This window comes from Erinaceus europaeus, chromosome 7, assembly GCF_950295315.1.
Source record: "Erinaceus europaeus chromosome 7, mEriEur2.1, whole genome shotgun sequence".
NCBI classification, from domain to species: Eukaryota; Metazoa; Chordata; class Mammalia; order Eulipotyphla; family Erinaceidae; genus Erinaceus; species Erinaceus europaeus.
This window is the reverse complement of record NC_080168.1, coordinates 101,842,300-101,857,410: the sequence shown is the minus strand read 5'-3', so window position 1 is coordinate 101,857,410 and position 15,111 is coordinate 101,842,300. Positions and strand designations below refer to the sequence as shown.

Below are 15,111 nucleotides of genomic sequence, written 5' to 3'. Positions count from 1 at the left end.
AGAGAGAGAGAAGGAGAAAGAAAGATAGGACCTGCAGACCTGCTTCACCTCTCATGAAGCATCCCTCCTGGGAAGTGGGGTGTGAATCCTGGTCCTTGTACATGGTAACGACATAGTAACATGCACCTAACCTGATGTGCCACCATCTTCCACCCCGGGTTTTTTCATTTTTAGTGTCTCTAAATAGTCACCTTAAGGTTGTGAGCATGTTTCTTATTTGTTGTATTAGAAAGTTCAATAAGTGCCATTGTGATTCTAAATGTATTTTTATGACTTTGATTAAATATGTGGTAGATTATAGTAACCCTTTTTTATATGGTTTATTTTTTTATATTTATTTTTTTATAAAGATTCACCGACTGTGAAGTGACACCCCTGGAGGTGACAAGCCAGGAGCTCGAACCTGGATCCTTACGTGGATCCTTGAGGTTCATGCCCGTGGGCCTAACCTGTTGCGCTACCGCCCAACTCCCCTACCACTCTGTCTTTTTCTGTATCTCTCTCTCATTAAAATAAAACAAATAGGGAGTCCGGCTGTAGTGCAGTGAGTTAAGCGCAGGTGGTACAAAGCGCAAGGACCGCGTAAGGATCCCGGTTTGAGCCCCGGCTCCCCACCTGCAGGGGAGTTGCTTCACAGGTGGTGAAGCAGGTCTGCAGGTGTCTATCTTTCTCTCCCCCTTTCCATCTTCTCCTCCTCTCTCCATTTCTCTCTGTCCTATCCAACAACGACAACATCAGTAACAGCAACAACAATAACTAGAACAACAACAACAAAAAGACAGAGTGGTCTGGGAAGTAGCACATTGGATAAAGCATTAGACTCTCAAGTATGAGTTCCTGAGTTCAATCCCTGGTAACACACGTAGAAGACTGATGTCTGCTTCTTTCTCTCTCTTTCTCCTACCTTTCTCATTAATAAATAAATAAAATCTTTTTTAAAAAAAAGAAAGAAAGAAAAAGATTCGGAGAGAGCAAGAACAGAGCACAACTCAGCTCTGGTTTATGGTGGTGCTGGAGGTTGTATCTGCATCCTCAGGGTATCAAGCATGAAAGTCTTAAACACAACCATAATGTTATTTCTCCTGTCCAGGAGCACATTTTTGAATTAGTGAATTAATATTGATTTACAAGGTTGTAAGGGAATAGGAAACTGTATTCCATACAGTCTCCACTACCAGAGTTCTGTGTCCCATCCCCTCCATTGGAAACTTCCCAGTTGTTTATCCCTCTTGGAATATAGGCCAAAATTCTTTTGGAGGGTGCAGAGGTGGTACTTCTGACTTCTGTAATTGCTTCTCTGCTGGACATGGGCATTGGCAGGTTGATCCATACCCCCAGCCTGTTTCTATCTTTCTTTAGTGGGGTAGGGCTCTGGAGAGGTGAGGTTCAAGGAAGCATTGGTGAGGTCATCTGCCCAGGGAAGTTAGGATAGAATCATCTGGAACTTGGTGGCCAAAATGCAGTAAGATTAAAAAAAAAAAAAAAAAAAAAGCAGGACAAAATGTTTAGTAAACAAGAACCATAAAGTAGAAATAGAGCATATGAAAGTAAACTTAGGGTAGAAGAAAGCTAGGAAGTCTATTTTAGGAAGGCTCCTAGGAGCCTGTCTTAATAATCTTTGCTTGAGCTTAATAGCTAACATGGGGTGAACTAGAAATACTGTCTGGAAAGATGGTGTCAGAGTTGAGAGTAGAACTAGTAAGCAGGATTAGGGCTGATCTAACCCAGGGCACATATATATTCATATTTAGCACAGGAGGCTGTACAACCTATGAGTCCCTGTCAGACCAAGCTTATAGTCCATAGTAATCTTTATTTCCTTTTAAGTTTTGGAAAATCCCTTTTAGGGTGTAATTAGAATAGAACTATAGAAAGGTTTGAAAGTATATACTACAAAAAGTTTTCAGTTTTGTGAAGTTACATGAAATATTATATCACTGAACTTTTATTTGTATAAGGAAATTGCTTTCCCCACTCTATCTTTTAAGTCAGTAGTTGATTGTAACATAACTATAAATCCTATCTGCAAAGTGACTTACATGTCTACATTTTTTTCTAAAAATGTAAAAAATAACTTAAACCTATTTTATCATGTTTGATATTTTTATAGTATAATGCATCTGTAACTTTTTCTCATTTTTAATTTGTGATTAACAGTAGATTACAAGATTGTAAAATTACATTGTATAGTTCCCTACCCTCCCATCTCTGAAAGATAACCACCATAGTTCTCATGTCTTAGAGTTTGTTTGCTGTTGCTTCTCCTGCTGTTCCTCTTCCTCCTCCTCTTCCCGCTCTCCTTCCTCCTCTTCCCGCTCTCCTTCCTCCTCTTCCCAGTCTCCTTCCTCCTCTTCCCTCTCTCCTTCCTCCTCTTCCCGCTCTCCTTCCTCCTCTTCCCAGTCTCCTTCCTCCTCTTCCCGCTCTCCTTCCTCCTCTTCCCGCTCTCCTTCCTCCTCTTCCCAGTCTCCTTCCTCCTCTTCCCGCTCTCCTTCCTCCTCTTCCCAGTCTCCTTCCTCCTCTTCCCAGTCTCCTTCCTCCTCTTCCCAGTCTCCTTCCTCCTCTTCCCGCTCTCCTTCCTCCTCTTCCCGCTCTCTTTCCTCCTCTTCCCAGTCTCCTTCCTCCTCTTCCCGCTCTCCTTCCTCCTCTTCCCACTCTCCTTCCTCCTCTTCCCGCTCTCCTTCCTCCTCTTCCCGCTCTCCTTCCTCCTCTTCCCGCTCTCCTTCCTCCTCTTCCCGCTCTCCTTCCTCCTCTTCCCGCTCTCCTTCCTCCTCTTCCCGCTCTCCTTCCTCCTCTTCCCAGTCTCCTTCCTCCTCTTCCCAGTCTCCTTCCTCCTCTTCCCAGTCTCCTTCCTCCTCTTCCCGCTCTCCTTCCTCCTCTTCCCAGTCTCCTTCCTCCTCTTCCCAGTCTCCTTCCTCCTCTTCCCGCTCTCCTTCCTCCTCTTCCCAGTCTCCTTCCTCCTCTTCCTGCTCTCCTTCCTCCTCTTCCCGCTCTCCTTCCTCCTCTTCCCAGTCTCCTTCCTCCTCTTCCCGCTCTCCTTCCTCCTCTTCCTGCTCTCCTTCCTCCTCTTCCCACTCTCCTTCCTCCTCTTCCCGCTCTCCTTCCTCCTCTTCCCACTCTCCTTCCTCCTCTTCCCAGTCTCCTTCCTCCTCTTCCCGCTCTCCTTCCTCCTCTTCCCGCTCTCCTTCCTCCTCTTCCTGCTCTCCTTCCTCCTCTTCCCACTCTCCTTCCTCCTCTTCCCGCTCTCCTTCTCACTTCTCCTGCCTCCCCCCCCCAGATTCCAAGTTCAGTTCCTGGTATCACATGCTCTGGTTCTTTCCTCCTCTCTAATAAACAAATAAATAAATATACATGACACATATTAGCATCTTGATAGAAATTATTTCCCAGGGAGTCGGGCAGTAGCACAGCAGGTTAAGTGCACATGGCACGAAGCACAAGGACCGGCATAAGGATCCCGGTTTGAACCCGGCTCCCCACCTGCAGTGGAGTCGCTTCACAGGCGGTAAAGCAGGTCTGCAGGTGTCTATCTTTCTCTCCCCTTCTCTGTCTTCCCCTCCTCTCTCCATTTTTGTCTGTCTTATCCAAACAACGACGACAACTCTTAATAACTACAATAATCAAACAAGTGCAACAAAAGGGAATAAAAAATAAATATTTATGGACAACAAAAGTAAATAAATAAATATTTTTAAAAAGAAATAATTTCCCATCTTTTTTTTCTAGGCAGCAAGTAACAGAAATCATATTTGTTTTAAAAGCAGTCAGTACTCTCATTGATTCACTTAAGAAAACTCAGCCTGAGAATGGTAAGTGCTTAGAAACCCAGTTATTCTAAATTCTTAACACTTATGTTCTGTTCTGTTTGTGGTATATTTTGTTATTATTAAACTAGTGGAACTTTAGTAATTAGCATTTTTTGGAGTGACTTTATTTTCTTTAGTTCTAATGACAGCAGGACATCTAGTCCATTAAAATGTTATTTAAATAGAATTAATATGTATGTTTTGTCTTTATGTTATAAAACAACTTAGCTGACTTTTGTTTATTTATTTATTTTTTTACTAAATTGGCTTGAAATCATAGTGTGTCATGGACAATATATATTTCTAACAGAATAAACAACACTGAATTTTTTGGTGGGGGGAAGGCAGTTTTCATTGTATATTTGTACTGACTAACTATGTAAATATAAACTGTATAAGTAATTTTGAGTCATAGTATTTTTTTTTAATCTTTTCCCTTTTATTGCCCTCATTTTTATTGTTCATTGTTGTTACTGCTGTCATTGTTGTTTGATAGGACAGAGAGAAATGGAGAGAGGAGGGGAAAACAGAGAAGGGAAGAGAAAAACACCTGCAGACCTGCAGACACTGCATGTGAAGTGACACCTGCAGGTGGGGAGCCAGAGGCTCGAACTGGGATTCTACAGCAGTCCTTACATTTCGCACCATATGCGCTTAACTCGCTGAGCTACCATCCAGTCCCTTGAGTCATATTTTTTAATTTCTTTATTGGGGGAATTAATGGTTTACAGTCGACAGTAGAATACAATAATTTATACATGCATAACCTTTCTCAGTTTTCCACATAACTATTCAACCCCCACGAGTCATTTTTATAACCCTTTTTCATTTTCTTCTTTTTTCTGCTACTTATCCCTATCAGATTTATTCTTTTTTTTAATATTTATTTTATTTATTTATTCCCTTTTGTTGCCCTTGTTGTTTTTTATTGTTGCAGTTATTATTGTTGTTGTCGTTGTTGGATAGGACAGAGAGAAATGGAGAGAGGAGGGGAAGACAGAGAGGGGGAGAGAAAGATAGACACCTGCAGACCTGCTTCACCGCCTGTGAAGCGACTCCCCTGCAGGTGGGGAGCCGGGTTCGAACCGGGATCCTTATGCCGGTCCTTGTGCTTTGCGCCACCTGCGCTTAACCCGCTGCGCTACAGCCCGACTCCCCAGATTTATTCTTTACAGCTGAAAATGAGTTTTCCAGAAGTTCAGCTTAGATCATTCATTTTTTCATCATTATAAAGCATAATAGAAAAATCATACAGATCAGAGTGATAATTCATCATATACAGTGTGTGCTTTGCTATGTGCAGGCCAGGCTCAAGTACCACATGGGAGGTGATATAACACAGAAGTAATCTCTGGTGTTGTAGTACCTCTCCTCTCTATCTCTACCTCAGTGAAATAGCTTTACATATGTAAAGCCCCAGCTCCACAAAAGAAAAGAAAAAAAAAAGATTTATCATTACCTACCAAATGCAAAGAATGCTATAGTCTAACTCTTATTTTATTCATACTATTCATTTATTATTTGGATAGAGACAGAGAAAAAGCTGAGATGGAAGGGAAGATAGAAAGAGACACACCTGCAGCACTGCTTCACTGCTGTTGAAGCTCCCTCCAGCCCTCATAAGTGAGCACTGTAGAGACTTGAACCAGGGTCTTTGTGTATGGTAACAAGTGCACTCAAGTAGGTCTGCCACCGTCCAGCTCCCTCTCTCCCTCCCTCCATTCCTTCTTTCCAATAGTATTCTAAATTGATCGGTTATTCTCGCATGTGGATTATGTTTCAAATTAAAGGAGGGAGGGAAAGAACTATAGAAGCAGGGAGAGAGCGAAGAAGGGAGGGAAGGAACATAACATAAAGAAAGTCAGGGGAGTCCAGCGGTAGCACAGCGGGTTAAACGCATGTGGCGCAAAGCACAAGGACTGGTGTAAGGATACTGGTTCAAGCCTCCGGCTCCCCACCTGCAGGGAAGTCGCTTCACAGGTGGCGAAGCAGGTCTACATGTGTCTATCTTTCTCTCCCCCTCTCTCTTCCCCTCCTCTCTCCATTTCTCTCTGTCCTATCTAACAATGACAACATCAGTAACAACAACAATAACTACAACAACAATGAAAAGGAACAAGGGCAACAAAAGGGAACATAAATAAATAAAAAAATAAATTAAAAAAAAAAGAAAGTCGGGTTTTCTCAGCAGAAATATATTGAACTTATTGTAGACAGTCCACCATTAATTCAAGATCAGAAGTCACCATAAAATTTGGAATATATACCCAAGATATATACCCCCAGATATGTTTAGAAGTTAATTTTTAATTTTTATTTATTTTTATATTTATTTATTCCCTTTTGTTGCCCTTACTGTTTTATTGTTTTTGTTATTGATGTCATCATTGTTGGATAGGACAGAGAGAAATGGAGAGAGGAGGGGAAGACAGAGAGGAGGAGAGAAAGATAGACACCTATAGCCCTGCTTCACTGCCTGTGAAGTGACCCCCCTGCAGGTGGGGAGCTGGGGGCTTGAACAGGGGTCCTTCAGCTGGTCTTTGAACTTTGCGCCACCTGCGCTTAACCCACTGCACTACTGCCCAACTCCTCAGAGCTCAATTTTTTTAAATAAATGACCTTATACATTTATTATTTCAAAATTAAAGAGACCTTTAGAGGAATTTTTTTTATAATGGTTTACACTCGACAGTAAAATACAATAGTTTGTGCATGCAGAACATTTCCACATAACAATATAACCCCCACTAGATCCTCCTCTGCCATCAAGTTCCAGGAATTGAACCCTCCCTCCCAGTCCAGAGTCTTTTATTTTTTGGTGCAATACACCAACTCCAGTCCAAGTTCTACTTAGTATAACTCTTTTTATTTATTTTGGATTTTTCTAGTAAGGGAGGGAATACTTGTGGGACTTTGTCTTTGGGAAATTTTTAAAAGTCATTTTTACAGATCTTTATTTATAATATGAATTGGTAGTTAATATATACCTGGTTTACATATCCAAAACTAATAATAAAAAGATAGAGGAATACCAAAGGAAACCACCTGGTGCCACAAAAAGACAGAACTACAACGACTTCAGGAACCCACAGAATCACCAGTGAGTGCAAACACATATGGCTCGTGGACAGAGAGGAGCCTAGGGTGAGAGTAAGTGGTTGTAACAGTCCGGCAGTTTACCAGTTGAGGCACCACCTCCAGTCCGTTTCACCAACAAGGGGACGGCTGAAGGGAGGAGAGGACTCCCCCCTGAGACTCACCAAATGCAAACTGTGAGTCTCCATTGCTACTGCCCTCAGAAGCTGTAGCAGCGGCAGGGAGGCCCTGTGCTGACACCAGGGGACAGAGAATTAACCAGGAAACTCAGGAGAAGATCTATACCTCAGTGGCCTATCAGTGAGGCTATGAAAGTCTCTTTGCATAACCACTGGATTATCTCTGCCCCACCCTGTTTTATCTCTTGGTCAGGAGTCAGTGATTAAGCTAAGAAGCCTACTTATAGTTTAAAAGCCCTCAGGCTCCCATAGCCTACAGGGAAGAAAAAGAACAAAAGAGGCTTTTAAGCCACTTAGCTCCAACTCAGGGATTAAAATAATATTGAAACAACTGTCAATTTCAACAACTGTGAACCCTTTAATTACCTTACTTAGACACAAGTCAATCCAGGCAAGAGTGATCAGTAATTTGAAAAGTACTGAGAGAAGGACCTCATAACATACTATATAAAATGGTTAAACCAACAAGAAGAAATATTGGAGAAATGAACTAGGACAAGAGCCCAGCTAAAAGCCCCCCAAAGGTTGAAGCACAAAATAATGAGGTTAACATACAAACACGAGATAATGAAATAATCACAGGAGTGAGTAAAGAGTTTGAAAGAATTGTCATCAGAAATACAGAAACAACAAATGAGACCCTGGAAGAAAACACTAATTATCTCAAGGTTATTTGAGAGCTGAAAGCTGAAATAGCTGAGCTAAGAACAAAACTAGCTAAACAAGCTAAAACAGTATCAGAACAGGGGAACAGAATAGATGAACTCCAGAAAACAGTAGAAGGGAGAGAGAATAGAATAAATGAGGCTGAGACAGAATTAACAAGATCGAGGACAAATTAAGAGACAACTAAAAAAGAAGTAAGAGGTCTCAAAAAGAGATTAAGAAATACTGAACACAACAACAGAGACCTATGGGATGACTTCAAAAGAAATTGTTCAAAAGCCATTGTCGGCTTACCAAAGGAAGAAAGAGAGGGAGGGGAAGAAAGCATTCTTTAGGACATAATAGCTGAGAACTTCTCTAGTGTAGACAACATAAAAGACATAAAGGTTCAAGAAACCCAGAGGGTTAACTTAGGACATCATGCTTGAGAGCCCAAAGCTTTATCCACTGTGCCACCTCCTGGACCACTTCTGAAAAATATTTTAACAAATTTGACAACCTTGAGTTGAATAAGTTACCTTGAGTAAGATATTTTTGTTTTTTCATGTAATCTACCATACTTGATCAGTTCATTCTCCACTAGGGACAGTCTAAATAGACTTCAGCCTACACAAACTTTATTTATTTATTTATTGACTCCAGGGTTATTGCTGGAGCTCAGTTCCTGCACTATGAATCCACTGCTCCTAGAGGCCTTTTTTTAAAAATCATTTTTGTTGCCTTTATTGTTATTGCTGTTATTATTGTTGGGTAGGACAGAGAGAAATTGAGAGAGGAGGGGAAGACAGAGGGGGAGAGAAAGATAGACATTTGTAGACCTGCTTCACCGCCTGTGAAGCTACGTCCCCTGCATGTGGGGAGTCAGAGGCTCAAACTGGGATCCTTATGCTGGTCCTTGTACTTCACACCATGTGCACTTAACTCACTGAGCTACTGCCCGACCCCCTATACAAACTTTTTATTGTGATAAAATCCATTTAACTTAAAATTTATCATAATGTGATCCAATTTAAAAAACAGATTTTTCTGTTAGTGATTTAATACTGATTTACAAAATTTTAAGCTAAGGGGTATAATTCCACATTATTCCCACCACCAGAGTTCTGTGTTTCCATTCCCTCCATTGGAAACTGCATATATATACCCATTTTTTTTTTAATGATCCTGCCTTCTTTTCTAAATCACACCTACACCTATTACTGCTTCTGACTGTCTTTCCTTTTTTCTTCTTTTCTGTCTGGGTCCTGATGGAACTGGAGTTCAGAGCCCTCTGGGATTATAAACCAAAGTGCTTTATGGGGTGTAGAAGGTGGGAGTTCTGGCTTCTATAATTGCTTCTCTGCTGGACATGGGTGTTAGCAGTTGTATCCATACCTCCAGCCTATCTCTATCTTTCCCCCGTGGGGTAGGGCTCTGGAGAGGTTAGGCTCCAGGACACGTTGATGAGGTCTTCTGCGTGGCAGCAATTTTTATGTTGTAGTTTAGAATAGTATTAAATACACTCATATTGTTGTATAACTTTCAACACCATCTCTTTTTTTTATAAATTTTTTCTTCTATAAATCTTTTCATTTTATAATTTACACTGTATCCTGGTTAAGCAGTAACTCATTTCCCATTCTTCCAAGCGCTTGTTAATTTTTGACTACGTTTAAGTACCACATGTAAGTTGAATTATGTATTTGTCTTTTTTTGTGACTCAGTTCTTTCACTTAGTTTAACTTCAGGACTCATCCATATTACAGAATATAAGATAATTTCCTTCTTAAGTTTGAATAATATATTTCCTAAAATATATACTGAGTAATGAATATTAGTGATGATAAGTGATGCCAGATTTTTAATGAAAAAAAAATAGTCAAATTAATTCCAGAAACTCTGGATTAGATAAACTTGTTTTTCTAACACATCTTTAATAAATTCATGTGAATTATGAATTTACAAAAGATCATATATACTTTCTCACATTACAGCATGATTTTATTTTATTATTTTTTATTTACTTATTCCCTTTTGTTGCCCTTGTTGTTTTATTGTTATAGTTATTGTTGTCATCGTTGTTGGATAGGACAGAGAGAAATGGAGAGAGGAGGGGAAGACAGAGAAGTGGAGAGAAAGATAGACACCTGCAGACCTGCTTCACCGCCTGTGAAGCAACTTCCCTGCAGGTGGGGAGCCGGGGGCTTGAACCGGGATCCTTACACAGGTCCTTGTGCTTTGCGCCACGTGCACTTAACTCACTGCACTACCACCTGACTCCCAATTTTATTTTTTTTAAGTAACTTGAAGGGACAGGTGGCGCACCTGGTAAAGCATACATGTTGCAGTGCACACAAGGACCACGGCTCAAGCCCCCAGCTGCTGTGCTGCAGGTGTCTCTCTTTCTCTCTCCCTCTGTACCTCTCCCTTTCCTCTCAGTTTCTTTCTTTCTTTATCCAGAAAATGAATAATAACTTAAAAAAAAAGAAATAAAAAAGAATTTGAGCAGCACCAGTTTAAAAAACCCATTCCTTTGTTTTAACAGCAGAAGTTGAGATAAAGAGACATTATATGACTTTACCAAGGACACCAAGCGCTACCTTATTTCAGAAAGATTTTTGGGCACTTAGTTGGCGCTCAGTAAGCTTGAGTGAAAAATGCAATAAAAACTCTTTAAGCATAATATTCTGTTCTGTTTTTAAAATATATTTATGGGGCAGTGCACCTGGTGCTGGCAGAGTGCACAGTGTACAATAACTAGATTCAAGTCCCAGATCCTGACTTGCAGGGGGGAAGTCTACGAGTGATAGAGCAGTGCTGCAGGTCTCTCTCTCGCTCTTTGTTTTAATTTGTTATTAATGACAGGTATCTCTTTTTATCTTTCACTATCTCTCTCCCTCTCTCACACACTCTGTTTCTGTCAGGAAAAAAAAAAAAAGCCACCAAGAAGGGTAGAGCCCTCGTGCAGGCACTAAGCCCCCAGCATAACCTTGGTGGCAACAACAATAATAATAATAAGCAGGTCGGGTGGTTAAACGCACGTGGCACAAAACACAAGGACCAGCGTAAGGATCCCGGTTCGAGCCCCCGGCTCCCCACCTGCAGGGGAGTTGCTTTACAAGCGGTGAAGCAGGTCTATAGGTGTCTATCTTTCTCTCCCCCTCTCTGTCTCCCCCCCCCATTTCTCTCTCTGTTCTATCCAACAACAATGACATCAGTAACAACAATAAAAAACAAGGGCAACAAAAGGGAAAATAAATAAATGAATATATATATATATATTTAAAAGAAGTATTAAAATAATAATAATAAAATTTGAAATAATAATTATAATAATGATTTATAACCAGATCACACAGCTGAACTCTGGCTTACGGTGTTGCCACGACTTGAATCTAGGGTCTCTGAACCTTAAGCGTGAAATTTTGTTGCATCAGCTGCTGTGGTATTTTCCCCAATCCTCATGTTCATTTCTTTCTACTATACCGCCCACTGACTTTTAATACAAGAAAAGCTGTATATGTAGATTTTCTAAGAAAAAATCTGCCAGTTGCTTTTATTGTTTACTGACTTCTCAGTAATATGCACACTACTTATAAGAAATATAGAATAGTGATATGTGATCAGAGTATATGAAAATTATGAACAGATTGGATTCTAACAGTTTTACTTAGTCACCAAGTAGCACTCTGCTGTAGTTCAAGATACTAGTGAGGAAAGCAGACATGTCTCTCCTGCACTACATTTTATACCTAGTGATGATACACATTAATGATAAAGAAAAAGCACAAGAGGAATGGACCTTTGTAGTCATTTGAAATTGACATGGATATCAAAGACATTGCTTGGAAACCGTTCAAGTTATTTCAATTTTTAGCCCACAAAATCAGAAAAAAATTGAATTATTGTGTAATTGTTTTTGAAATATACACTATACTCTTTGGCAATTGTGCTGAAAATGACAGACTTAATATTATTCCAGCTTATTTCGTCCCCTTCCAAGGCCTTCACAAAATGAGTATCATTTAAACTATGATTTATTCAATAAACTATGATTTATTCAATTTTGGGGGGCATTGATCACTCTGAACACTGACCATAGTATATTTTTCCTTATGCTCTTTAAAATATAACAGGAAATGTTTTAAATTTTATAAAGGAAAACATAGACTTGTGGAATTTCATATATCATAATTTTTAAAATTTATATTGTTTAAAGAACTATATTTATATAACTTGATAATATCTGTTATTTAAGTCCACCCTGTTTGATGCATTATATATATATACATACATACATATATAATTTAATTTAATTTATTTTTTTATTTGTTTGCCTTACAGTTGATGGGAATACCTGGGCTCAAGTAATTGCCTTATACCCAACTTTGGTAGAATGCATCACCTGCTCGTCTTCAGATGTCTGCTCTGCACTTAAAGAGGCACTAGTTCCCTTTAAGGATTTTATGCACCCACCAGCATCTAGAGTTCAAAATGGAGAATCCTGATCAGCCACAATGCATTTAATGAAGAAAATTATTCAAAGAATGTTTGCTCTTCAGTGAGTGTTCTGAAAGAAGGATTTTTTTTTTCAAATTATTCTTGGCAGCTGTTGTTGGTCTCCTTTAAATTGTACTTACCTGAGTTCAGTAATTCATATTACAAGCTTACATGTCAACTAGGTCTCCTGAATGAGGAGTACAAACCTTTAATTAATTAAACTGATGAGAGAGTTAATAACAGACCTGCTACCATAACTTCAACTGGTGATTTAAAAGTGAGCTTATGTACAGTTTGTGGTGTCTGTGTTAATGATGTACTTTTTAAAAAGAAAGAAAAGATATTTCAGTCAGATTTATTAGGCTGGTGTTTTGCACCCTTTTTCAAGTATAAAGTTGTACTAAAATTTTATGCAAGATGGTACTGTAACATTCCATATTATCTATGACCAGCCTTTGTAAACAAAGGGAACTGATATACTGTGTGTATAATAAAGGGTACAGTTCTGTATAAAATAGTTGCACTTATTATTTAAGATTTTTAAATATTGATAATGTTAAATGCTTGATGCTATATTTATTATTAATACATAATTGTTTGCTTACATTTTTTTTATAATTTGCCTTCCTAAACAGCATATGCTCATCATATGATCATGCAGTTAGCTTCATGCTTATTTTCAATGTGTTTACTAGTGACTATTAAACATCTTACCAGAAAGGCCATGTGAACACAGAAGCAAATAGTTGATTTGCTGATTTTGCAATTTTGGAATACAGGTTATTAATACATTGAAAGATATTGTAGCACTATGACTTCATCATACCTCATTTCTTTAAATATCTTTCCCAGCTTTCACATAAGTCTGTTTTTATATTTGCTGTCTGAATTTTAAAGACTTTTCATATTTTATATTTCTACTGATTCCCCCACCCCCTGACTAACACATTTGTCACTATCTTTGAATTAAGAGCCAGGCAAGATGATTTCAGATTTCCTAGAAATTTGCCTGTGTAGTTATTTCTGTGTTTCATTTTGTAATGTTTTCTCAAGAAGAAAAATTACTATAACCTAAAAATATTGTGTGTGTGCGTGTGTGTGTGTGTGTGTGTGTGTGTGTGTGTGTGTGTGTGTGTGTGTTCTGAAACAATGAGAGATGTATTTTTGGAGCTAGTGAAACACTTAGAAGTGCAGTAAGCTTTCTGTCATGGAGTAAAATGCTAATTTTGTTTTACTTCCCTATATATCCTAGTGAAGAAAAGCATTCTTGAATATGTTGACTTGTTTCATAAAAAAAAAAAAAAAAAACACTGACCTAGCACACTGTACTTTTTATTTAATGAATTATGATACTTTTCATTTGACTTAATTTTCATGATCATTTATGTGAAGTTTCAAAGATGTTTAAAACAATGATTATTCATAAGAAATTATAATGGTGTTGGACTTATTTTTAGTGTGCTGGGAAACCTTTGATTTTCATAGAATTTATAAATTTCAGTCTCTCCAGAATAATTATAAAACTACAGGAAGACATTGGAACTGAACGGTGAATGAGCTACCATTTTGAGGCATGTAATTGTTTAGATATTTAATTTGCACTATTATCTGTAAATACCTAAGTTTTTCTTAAGGGGGTATTATTTTTATTTACACAAATCAATGAATTTCTATTTTATAATTAAAATTAAGGTAGAAGTATGACATTACCTAGATTTTTATCTTCAGCATTTTCTTAAAGAAAGTTGTGAAAAAATAAAGTTGTGTATTTTTCTGTATTTGGGTATATTAAATTTGGGATTAGAAAAATCTCCATAAAGCTGAAATAGAATATCAGCAACACTTTAAAAAGATACCAGAACTAACATGCTATAAAAATGTTTATTGAGAGATAACAGACCAGTTACAATAAAATATTTTCCAGTGAAATTTAAATTAGCATATATTTATATAAACCAAGTAGTTTTAGCTGGTATTATATTACTTTTAAATACCGGGACAATGCCCCGCACATTAAAACAACTGTAGTGGATATGTTAATATCATATAATGGGGTAATCACTGCCAATCTCAATGACTAGCAAAGTGGACCTGCTTTGGTGGTATAATTTGACAGGATTTTCATCCCAGAAATCTTTAGCCACACCCAGTAGTCATCACTAGCAATCTGTCTACTTCAGTCAGGCATTCTTTTATGCTTCATTTTCTAAGTATCATGATCCGTGGGAAGAGTTAACACATTACCCTTGTCTTGTTAGAATGAATTGGGTTTTGTAGTGACTAAAAGAACTGTATTGTTTGAGATCACTAAGTACTAAGAGACTCAAAAGGGAAACTCCCAAAGCTAAGAGCATTTTACCATGTGATTAAAACTAGTCATACATGAAACGCTAGTAGTAATATTCTTTGGGATATATATTATCATTGTATATATCAGGTATATATTCGCCCTGGTTTATGGATACGTGTGAACATAGGCTCTATCGCCTGGAACCTGGTCTATATCTAGGTTTGGGGACTTTGTTAGGAAGTGAACCACCTGGGATGGAGTTAGAGAATACTATGAAAGGAAAGGTCTCACCCGAGTAATGAAGCTGAAGGGTTGTCATTCCACACCTGAAGTCTCTGGACACAGTCTGAAGTGAAGCATGCTGGGGTGGCACTTGTTGCGTTATCAATGTAATAAGTTTTAAGCTTTATATGCTCACATTTTGGTCACTGACAGTATAACATATATAAATTTATATACAATTTATTTATATAGATTGAAGGATAACAGACATGTTTCCCTAAAGAAAACAAACTAGTTTTCAACTTGAATTGCTTATGTTTTTCATTTCCTAGAATGCTACCATCTCCAAAAAGAAAAGTAATTTTGTATCATCTTA

General features: G+C 38.4%; 1 protein-coding gene across 5 annotated transcripts in view; it reads left to right on the top strand.

Annotated features, from left to right (window-relative positions):
• The window catches only part of MON2 (MON2 homolog, regulator of endosome-to-Golgi trafficking), a 117,156-nt gene extending 104,418 nt beyond the window's left edge, over positions 1-12,738 (top strand). For all 5 annotated transcript variants that reach the window (XM_060195005.1, XM_007516871.3, XM_007516870.2 and 2 more), the window contains 2 exons: positions 3,724-3,806; positions 12,068-12,738. In XM_060195005.1, the coding sequence (XP_060050988.1) occupies positions 3,724-3,806; positions 12,068-12,231 (247 nt within the window). In that variant the 3' untranslated portion in view covers positions 12,232-12,738. The remainder of the gene's footprint in view (positions 1-3,723; positions 3,807-12,067) is intronic.
• The last annotated feature ends 2,373 nt before the right edge of the window (positions 12,739-15,111 follow it).